The 11413-nt window shown below is 32.9% G+C and overlaps 1 protein-coding gene across 1 annotated transcript in view; it reads right to left on the minus strand.

The window, feature by feature from the left end:
* Positions 1 to 2969, minus strand: part of LOC105292464 (transmembrane protease serine 11C-like) — a 67790-nt gene extending 64821 nt beyond the window's left edge. Inside the window, exon 1 of the mRNA XM_011360679.1 lies at positions 2914 to 2969. Within this exon, the coding sequence (XP_011358981.1) occupies positions 2914 to 2969 (56 nt within the window). The remainder of the gene's footprint in view (positions 1 to 2913) is intronic.
* Between the last annotated feature and the right edge of the window lie 8444 nt (positions 2970 to 11413).

An 11413-nucleotide genomic window follows, 5' to 3' on the forward strand; every position in this document is an offset into this window, starting at 1 on the left:
AATACATTGAAATGACTATACTAAGTATTGATTAGTTCAAAACACCTATATTAATTTGATTTTTATTTGCAAGCAGAATCAAATATATTTTTTAGGAAATTTACTTTTTATTTATTTAATAGTTATTCCCTGAACAGATGATATTTCCTGAACAGATAATATTAACTAGATCTCAATGCAGGTAAGATTTCCAAGTCAAATCTTTTCAGAAATTTCATTTTACTTAAAAAAACTTTGACCATTTAAATATATTTTGTCCAAATTATGTTTCTACCCTGCGTATAAAAACGAATATCTTAATATTTCTATCGAAGTCTAACGCTCATGAACTTTTTTGGGTCCATAATAAAATAAAATTTAAAAAAACCTAAAGGACATCTCACTATGTAAAAATTTAGAGGAAAACACTTTATCCCAGTCTGATGAATTCACTTCATGAGTTTAAAATAAAGTTTAAAAATTTAGGAAGATAACTAACTAAATGATATGGTAATATCTTGTTAACTTAATTTCCTATAGATGAGTATGTTATCCTAAGCAACCTTTTCCATACTCACAGATATATGTCTATATATTTTACTCAACACAGCTTGCCATGGAATAAGTCTTGAACTGTGAGTTCATCAGATTGAAACTTGATGGGACAGAAATTTAGAGTATATTTTCCTATTCTTCTCAACCATGTCCTTCTAATAGGTTAAATCATATAAAGATGCTGCTTTTGCAGATCAAAAAATGAATATTGGCAATTTTACAATGTTTCAACCCATAGATACACAGGTAAACTTTATTTACTGTTTTGCCTTCTTATTTGTCTGTAAGTTGATGTAATACTGATTATTGTATACCCGAATTTGTTTATTAGGGAGTATTGTTTGACTCCATACTTCCCCCAATGTAAAATTTCTAGAATAAGAGATGTATAGCCTTTTGGAACTGGAAGAGACTTTGCAAATCACCCATTCTGGTTTCCTAATTTTAAAGAAGGAAAAACTATAGGACATTTCAAATCTAGGGAAAAGAGCTTTTTCCTTTGGTTATTAGTATACTTAGGGTTAGAGTTAGGATTAGGGTTCATTTCTGATCTCCAAAAGGAAAACGAAAGCACTCTGACTTGGAACTGTCACTTATTTTACAGCCAAAATTTAAGATCACTGTAGTGATTTATCTATCTGAATTCACAAATGTCAAATTATGGTAATAAATAAAAGTTAATTTTAAAGGCAGGTAAACTAAGAATTTCTGTCATTCACACCAGAGTTTTCTAAGCTATAGATGTTCTTTCTACTTGCTAAGGGCTTAATTGATTTGTTCTTGTGTGTTTGTGTGTGTGTGTGTGTGTGTACGCGTGCTTATTTCTAATTCAAAAGGAAAATTGATTTTTGTCATCATTCAGTTTCTTTTCTTTAAAGCGTTCTTTAAAAACAATGTCAGATATATAAATTCCACTTTTTCTGAAGCATTATTATGTAGAATGTTGGTTGAAAAATAGACTACTTATTACTCAACAGAAATTGGTTCTTGGGAGGAAGTTGAAGCAAGAAATAGAAAAAATTGTTTTGATTTCAGCTACATGTCTTAATTTTCCAAAATGTTTTATTTTTTTTCACCAGATATATCCTGAAGCCATTCAATTGTAATAATGATAAGACAATAAGGATATCAAGAATTATTTAGGGATTTTAGAAATGGTGGCTTTGCTGGTAAGTTGTACTTAAAAAATTATTAATTCCTTGAAAGAATGAATCCAGGATCTGTCTACACATAATTTCTCATTTATTGTTTCTGGAGAATAAGGAGCATAGTAAGTTAACATGAAGGACATAGAACACACTACTTAGAAGCCAAGATCATATATTTTTACTGGAGTTTCTGTTAATTAAGTCAAAAGGATTAACAGTAACTTAACTTGATGGAAAAGATTTCAAGGGTTCTTTTATGGCCGATTAAGCTAAATATTAACATGAATGTGTAAAAAGACTGATTATTTGAGCTGTTTATCTGGAAGTTAAATTCAGCCCAATATTATACTCTTCACCTAGAATCTAGCTAGACATTGGCAAGAAATCAAAACCAGACAGTTGCCTAAAAGTTTTATTAAAAATAGGGGTCAGGCTCAATGAGTTTATCAAGCTGTGAATTTTACTGGATTGCCAGGAAAGACTGCAATGTGTAAGCGAACATTTACATTTGTGAGTTAATTTGATTAGCTTAAGAATCATAACCTAAGAATTACTTGTCCATCTCTGTGTGCCGTGAAACCAGTCAGCACACTTCTGTGACTTCCAGGCCAGTTGTTATCTGAGTTCACAGCACTGTTAATGGGAAGAAACAAACTTTCTTCTTGTTGCTGTTTTTGTTTCCAACTACAATGTTAAATCGCACCACTAAAAATATACTGCTGTGAAGCATCGTGATGTTTCAGTAATTAAAAATTAAGACCTAAACTCTGGTCTACCACTTCCTATAGGTAAAATAGCATATTAGGAACATAAATATTGTCTCTATATCAACATACATTATTAAAAATAGATGGATGTAGCAATCTTGTATTTTTTTCATTTTTAAAGTGAAATGATCTTTTTAATAGTAAAATCCCCCAATTTTACTTTAGTAATTTCAGCAGTTATACATATACTTCTCATGAATGGTCTAATTGTGATGGAAAGATTTTTTTTAGACTAAAATTAACAAGCAGAACAGATTCTAATGATAAAATTTATCAATCTTATTTATTCTGGTTTTCCTTTACTTACGATTTATATTGCTCCTATTTTCATAAAAGGTTGAGGAAGCAAATCATTTTTAAGAATTTTAAAATACAAATGAAGCTACTGTAATTTGGTCCCTTAAGGAAGTTTGCCCAAGGAGCAATGACAGTACACCCTGCGGCCCACATCCCCTTAAGCCCACCTGTTCTGCAGTGGTGTCCATGCCTGTTCCCTCTGCAGAGGTTGTTGTTTTGCCATCTTCTCCTCGAGTGCTGTGCAGCACAGTCATTCCTCACCTATTTAGCTTATGAGATCCTGTAACTTTTATGTGTTTTATGATAATAGTATAATGATAATACTTGGCACTCAAACCACTTTTCATCTTCAAAGTGCTTTCTGAACATTTGCTAATTAATTTTACATCAGTAAAACATGAACTATATATATGCTACTCCATAAATAATAATCACATGACCGAAGTGGAGGCAAAATTTAAAACTCAGTTGTTGTGACTAAGGAAGCAATATGATCACCTGGTTTGAGAAGGACAATGGGCCTCTACTCTGTTTTTGCATTTTGTCAATTTGGAGATGAATGGCTGCTCTTCTCACTCCCTAGAATCCACTTCCAAAAATTTTGGCAGGTTTGTTACTCTTTTTGGTGGAAGGCCAATGGCTGTCCAAGCCCTAATCCTCCATTATAATCTGAATGCTCTCCAACTCATAATGCTCTTGTCTCTTTCAATTCATATATCATCCTTTCATGAATTCCTTCCTGAAATTTTTACAGCTACCTTAATACTAGTGCTCATTAAATATTTTTTCTTTCTCTGATATTCAAAGGGTGTTGATTTTTTATTTAAAAAATTTAGGTTTAACTAGTAATTTTCCAAAGTTTTGGATAGCATTCTGGTTTTTAGTAGCCAATTTAGATATTGGCGTGGAGACTAGATAGGACACATCCTAATGTTTAACCACATGGAAGAGAGAGAATTTGCCAGAGGCCAGAGACAGAACAGTAATAAGGGAGAATCCAGTTATACTGGGGCAGAATACTTCCTTGGGTAACAGTCTTTATTAAAGAGGCTCAATCTTATTATAAGATCAAGTGGAATTAGTCTTCTACCTATGCTACCTCCTTTCTTCCCAAACCATGTAAAGAGAAAGATAATCAGAAAAATCATATTTGTATTAGAATGAAAGAGAATCATAATGGCAATTCTTGTATCAGTTATTAATAGGACTTTGACTAGATTTTTTATTCTTAAAAAATTTCCACTTTAATTTACTTGAGCTTTCCAGTCTTTATGCTTTTCTCCTTATCTTCAAATATCTAGTATGTTTTTCTTTCTCTCATTTGCCTGTGTAAATCCTATTTATCCTTCAAGTTTAACTCAATCCTTACTTCTTCCATGTGGGCTTCTCAAATATACTGCTTTATCATCTGAAACTCATAAACTCGTGGATGATCCACCAAAATCTACACGGGGTTTGAGGTACATAAGACTAGGAATCAAATGAGAAACTTCCTGAATTATCATCTTAGACTGGTCTTTGAAAATCAAGAAACAAAGTATTCTGATATAGGATACATTTTCCTTCATTGACCAACAAATATTAGATAATTAAGCTGTGGTACATCTAGACAATGGAATATGATTCAGTACTAAGAAGAAATAAACTATCGAGCCATAAAAAGACATAGAGGGAACTTAAATTCATATTACTATGTGAAAGTAGCTGAAAAGTCTACATATTGTACGATTACAACTATATGACAATCTGGAAAAGACAAAACTATGGAAAAAGTCAAAATATCAGTGGTTGCCAGGGGTTGGGGGAGAGAGAAGGATGAATAGGTAAATCACAGAGTGCAGTGAAAATACTCTGCATGATACTATAATTAATGATTGATACATGTCATTATACATTTGTGCAACTTCATAGAATGTACAAAACCAAGAGAGAATCGTAAGGTGAACTATAGACTTGGAGTGATTACGATGTGTCAGTATAGGTTCATCAGTTGTAACAAGTGTACCACTCTGATGAGCAAAGCTGATAATAGGGGAAGCTATGCACATGTGGGGCAGGAAGTGTATGGGAAATTTCTATGCCTTCTTCTCAATTTTGCTATGAACCTAAAACTGCTCTTAAAAAAAATAAAGACTTTAAACAAATGTGTTGCACACCTACTATGGCTTTAGCACTATACTAATTATAGAATTATAAATAATACCCTAAAATGAATATATCTCACAATGAAGGCAGTCAAATAAACTGAAGATTAAAACATATCAAAATAAAGATGGAGCATTCATGGAGCACTATGTGAACATGGAAATGAAACCAAATCCTACTATTGTGGGAGGAGGTCAGAGAAGAATATTCAGAGGGTGTGATATCTGATCCAAGACCTGAAAGATACACAGGAATATAATATTCTGACAGGTGGAGGTAATGAATCAGCCTAATAAAAAGCAAGAGAGAGCATTGCAATTTGGGGGGACTGAAAATTACTTCCATGTAATTTGACCAAGCTCTAGAGGTGCAGGTGTGTGTGTGTGTATGTGTGTGTGCGTATGAGAGAGAGAGAGGGGAGGGGAAGCTGACACAGATGAACTGAGATTCTATAAGGATTGCTAGACTATCTAGGAGTTTGGACTTTACTGTAGAGCAATGCAGTGCTAACGAAGAGTCTAAATATTATTAGATTGACATTCAGTTAAAGTAACTATGGCTTGTTATGTGGAAAAGAGATTGAACTAGGGAGTTGGAAGAAAACAGCAAGTTTTTTTTTTTTTTTAACTCAGCCTTGTACAAGGGCTTTGAAATAAGGCAGTGAGATGGAGATTTCTAGACTCAGTCAAGAGACTTGATATGATTTAATGACTGATTGAATGTGGAGAGTTGAGGAGTCGAGAACAACATCAGTGAATGCTTTTTTGAAAGTACAGTTTTAACAAAGGCACCTTATGATACCCTGGTGTATCATATAGCAAACAATGAACTGTGTGATAATAGGTTACTTCCTAGCTTGTTAAACAACTTTAGTGTTACTAATTGGATAAGAACCAATTAAAGTTATTTAGTATATACTCCTCTTTGGCCTTGTTCTATTTAATATTTTAATCAACAATTTAGGAAAAAATGTTTTTGTAGGAGTAGCTGAAATGACAGGGTCCAAATCAAGATAGGGTCCAAATCAAAGTAATACTAACAAGTTAAATTGTAAAATTCTGGAAAAGAAACATGATGAGAGAATGCATATTTGTATATTAATGATATGGTTTTGAAGTAAATTAAAACAGAATGAGGAAAACATTGTTTTTCAGAAGTGCAAATACCTAATGATCCAATTGTATGATGCTGCTGCTTTAAAAAAGTTCCCCAACTACTGATCTTAATAAGAAGCATACATTCCAAATCACAGGAAGTAGTATTCCACTGTTTTTCACAGTGATTAGACCTTATCTGGAGTACTATATGCAATTCTGGGTGCTGTCGTTTCAGAGAAATAAGGATAAGAGTGTGCAAGACCAGTGGAGAAAAGCTGAAATCATGATATTGCTGGAAACCATAGAAAGAGTGGTTGAAGGAACTGGAAATATTTTTCTCACAAGGACTAAACTAAGGCAAAACATGATAGCTGAGATAAAATATTTGAGGCACTATCATGTTGATCTATTTTATGAGGTTTTTCTTTTTCTGAAAGTAAAACAAATGTTTACAATAACATTTTGAAATTGTTTTTATTTCTGGTAATTCCATTTCATCCTATGACTCTTTCCCTTCATGTTGTCACACAGCGTTCTGAGCTTACTGTCATCAAATGAAGCTTGTTATAGCAGAAATAGAAAATCAATTTCAAATAGACTTTAAAGGATGTGGTGAAACCAGAATTTTTAAATAGTACTGTTTATTTTTAATCAGAAGAGCCTGGCTCTTTTAATTATCAAAAACATCTCTTACACAGAGGGATTCAAAATATTGAAAATGTTCTATTCCTGATAGTAAATCCATTTGTGTTTATTTAAAAAATGTTCTCAAATCCATAGCAACATATTATATACTTTTTGTATATATGTTATTTCACTATATATAAAATACACCCTTATCTTAAGGTGATGCCCAAGTTTATGCTGTAGAATTGGAAAAACACTGTCATGTTCAGAGCAAAGTTTTTCCCCATCTGATCAGACTACATAAAGTTTCATGGACTGGAAGAGGGAGTAAAGAGTCGGAGAAAAGCACTAAGCTGAGAGTCTGAGAAAAGGTCCCATGAACCCCCTCGACCTTTCTCATACTTCTCTCTCAATTCAGGGTTAGTTCTGGAGTGTAGAAATAATAAAATTCAAATAAGCATGGAGAGAGATGGGAATAGAGAGGTCTCATGTCCCCCATCATATTTTAAGTGGGAAAGTGACAACTTTGCTGAGTTCCTTGTGATATCATGGTGCTTAAGCTCTTGAGTAGAGACTTCATAGTGTATTGAGGCAGAGAAAATCTGAGGTGGCCTTGTTGAGTTTGATGGTGATGGAGAGTAGTGGAGGCTAATGGTCCATTTATTCTATACCTCTAAGAAGTGTGCAGAAATGAACATGTGAGAACACTGGCTGACCTGTTGAGGACTGTACCAGCAGTTAGCATCATCTGTTGAATCTGAGTCAGAGAAGAGAATCCAGACTTCTGAGAGGACAAGTATGGAGGGTTTGTAGTGCCTGCAGAGCAGATTGGACAACGCGCACCTCAGGAAATGATAGTCTAGATAAATGATGACCGTAGATCAGCCCCTCAGCCCCAGCACTTTGGCACATGTTAGCTAGGTCACCTGAAACTGAGAGAAGCGGGTAAGAGATAGTAACTTGCCTGTGAAAATCCCCAGCTGTTTAAGAAAACCCTGAAATGATTACATCTACTGAGAATAGAGTGTATAGATATAACCATTTGGCAGAACAGGGGTCTGAAAGAGAGATATAATTAAGAAAATTACTTTTTTGGAGGGCATACCTGAGTTTATGGCAAGAAAATAGTATACCAGTTAGAGTAGCAAGTTTGAGTATTGCTTAAAAAAGAGGCAGTTTTAAGTTATGAATAAAAGGGGGTTTCATAAAAGTTTTAGTTTTTAAGCAATGAGGTGTTTAGAAGTATCATGGAAAGACAGGAGGATGATAGCTTTAAAAATTATACGGAAGATGCTATTGAAAGAGGTTATACAGAGGTCACAACTCTGTTTCCTTTTAAATTCCATAATTTTATGTGTTTGAAAATTTCTTCTCTATTTATCTAACATTTATGATGGTATACACTAGAACACTTTCAAAAACTAAAAGTATAGTTGACCCTTGAACAACACGGGGGTGGGGAAGGTAGGGACACTGATCCCACCCCTCCACCTCCCACCCCCCGTCCAAAAATCCACATAAAACCTTTGACTCTCTCCAAACTGAGCTACAGATGGTCTTTCACAGCACAGATTCAACCAACCTTGGATCGAAAACAATACAGTTGACTTTAAACAACATGAACTTGAACTGTGCACGTCCAAATATACACTGATCTTTTCCAATAAATAACATTGGCACCTAGAATCTGCAGGCTTGGTGTCAGTGGATTCAATCAATCCAGCACTGAAAACAGTATTTTCACATTTGCTACTGTAGTTTTCCAACTATAGTTGGTTGAATCTGTGGATGCAAAGGGTTGACAGTAGTTGTTTTTGGAGGTCAAAAGTTATATGTGAGTTTTCCACTGCCCTGCGGTTGGTCACTAAACCCCAAGTTGTCCAAAGGTCAACTATATTTTCAATCCGAGGTTGGGAAACTTCACTTGAGAAACTGTGATTGGGCATGCAAAAATACTGTTTTTGATTCACGATTGGTTGAATCTGCAAATGATGTGAAATCTGAGGATAGAAAGGGCCACCTAGACTGAAAAAATCTGCACATAAATTGGCCAGTTCAGTTCAAATCCTTGATGTTCAAGGGTCAACTACATTTTACTTTTTTCCCTTTCTTTTTCTTATTAGAACTCTAAGTGTCCACTTTAAAAGCTATCATTAAAAATCAAGCAACAAACCATTGGCTTGATATGAGTATTAACTGATGCATTGACCTGTAAACTAAATAATTATCATGAAGCAACATAAAATGACATTAAAATATAAAGTGAATAAGGCAGAATACAATATCATTTATATATTGTTGGAGGAGGTCATTGAGAGGACATGACCACGCCTTGACTCAGGAGCTGGACTCTGGCAATCAGAGGCTCCTTACCCACTCCCCTGCATTTGCTATGTACATTCTGCCCATTGTTCCCGTGGTAGTAGCCATTTTCAAAGACACAGCCTTGAGAGAACAATGTGTTGTCGAGATGATTTGGACTAAAAATGTGAGTGAACTCAGTTAAGATACAAACTTTTAAATTCTGGTGGGCAGGTCCAAAGATCTCCTTTTGTTGCCTCTCGAACCAAGCCTCGTAAGTAACTTCTCTTGTTTATTAAACCTGCCACCTACCAATCTGGAGTGGTTTGCACCTTATTTTGTTCCTCCTTGCCCTCTGTGCCAGGTTGAGAACCAACAGTTACGATTATAAACCAAGTAAAATTATATATACATATATTTAAATGAGATCTGGAAGAGAATGTGAGAAAGTGAAAATTGATGTCGATTATTGGCAGTGTCGCTAATATTTAAAGCTTTTAATTACTTCCCATTATTATAATGTTGCTTACACAATCCATTCTTTTAAAATGAAGGAAAATTTTGAGGGCTTATTCATTTATAGCCATTTTTAATATTTCCTGTGAAATTTAAAAACATCTTTTAAAAGTAAGTATAAAATACATGTTATGTACTTTTCAGTTTTCAAGTAAAAACATTTAGTGAGGAGAAATTTTATAAAATCACAAAAGATAAAACAAAGATATTTTAATGTTTAAAAAGACTTAGAAAGAAGAAATTTTATTGGCTTTTAAATAATAAGTAAGCTTTTTTAGAAGACATTGTTCTATGTCAAAATTTTTATTTAGAATACAAACAAATTAGTTTAAAAGATAATTCTGGAATACATGCAATTCATAATTTGAGAAACAGTATTATAAATTTTGTTAATGAATATATATGCATATACTCATTGTTGATAATTCATACTTTAACTGTTTTTGTAAAAATTGTCTAACTCACAAAAACTAAAATTATTTAATTTTTCTAATTACTCTTACATGAGAATAATTTCTTTGATTTTTGTTAATGTATATGTGATTATTTTTGTGAATATATATAATTACCTTAAGTTCCATAGCTGTATGTGTTTGAAAATATTTGTGTCTGTCTATGGTACCTGTATGATCCATCAGCATTATAACCTTTAATAACAAAGGTTGTATACTAGAAAAAATATTTGAATGAAAATTTAGTAAAGTTTAGAACAAGTGCACTATAGATTTTTTTCAAATGTATTTTGATTTTGGAAGTCATAATAAAAAATGGCTGCGTATAAGATAAAATTTCCTGTGACTACACTCTTCATCCACTGTGAGAAGAAATTTAATTTTCCTTTTAATTTTTTTAACTTTCATTTACTTATTCAACAAACATTTACTGAATGTCTTTTATTTGTTATATATCATAATGGGAATTCTGAGATGAAAGTCAATTAAATTTTAATTAACTGAAAACTTAAATCCGATGAGAATTTTGTAAAAAGTTTGTATATATGTGTTGTATGATTATGTAAATTTCATGGGAAAGCCATGATGTAAACTGGTAATAAGATTAAATGCTATGTATTTTTGTCTTCTGAATCCCAATAATTATATCATTCAGTATGGTTGAGTTCCATAAGAAACCTAACCGATTAACACATGTACATAAATCTTGCTTTCTTAAATGTTAAAAACTTACCTGAACAATTAAAATATAGTATGTCAACATATAGGAACCTATTGAACTTTCCTATATATGTATGTAATTTGAAATATATACACATTTCAGTAAATCTTTTAATTAATGGATAATTTCAAATCTACTCGAGGCAAATATTATCATGAAGAATATTCTTTTAGATTATAGGCCCTTTAGTTCTTATTTTTCCTGTTTCTTTGCCCCATTTATAGAGCCTTTTTATTTGATCCACTTTTAAATTATTTAATTTTTTTCAATTTTACTTTTAAAATTTAAGAACATTTTAAATGAGCATAATAAATCTTTTTTTGGGGGAGGCAGGTTAAAAGAATCTCTCTAATTAGAGAGACCTTTCTTATGAGAGAATTATTCTTATTTTCTAATTTTCTTAATGCCTGCCACTGAGGAGAATCCTACAATTAGGACTTTATATGTCTTTACACTGACATTTTTATCCCTCAGATTATGTGAAATTGCAAAGAATCAAAAGTCACACCTATCTCTGAGTATCCAGAGTTGGTAGGGAAGAAAAAGAATTTTCATTTTAATCTCATGCCATAAGTAAGTGTTACCATAAAGTTAAGGGAATTTTATGTCGCGATTGATGTTTCCTGAGACAGGTTTGGAAAAAAAATGAAGTTACAGGCAATTTATATAAAACAAGTTTTACAAGTCTTCTAAATAGAAAACTTTTAGAGAAGGAATTGTAAAAAGCTTCAGAGTTTTAGAAAAGTTTCCTTGTTCTGATAAGAGTTACAAACCAAATGGGAATCTCCTTCCATCCTTCCTTCCTTCC

This window comes from Pteropus vampyrus, unplaced genomic scaffold (assembly GCF_000151845.1).
Source record: "Pteropus vampyrus isolate Shadow unplaced genomic scaffold, Pvam_2.0 Scaffold57, whole genome shotgun sequence".
Taxonomy (NCBI): Eukaryota; Metazoa; Chordata; class Mammalia; order Chiroptera; family Pteropodidae; genus Pteropus; species Pteropus vampyrus.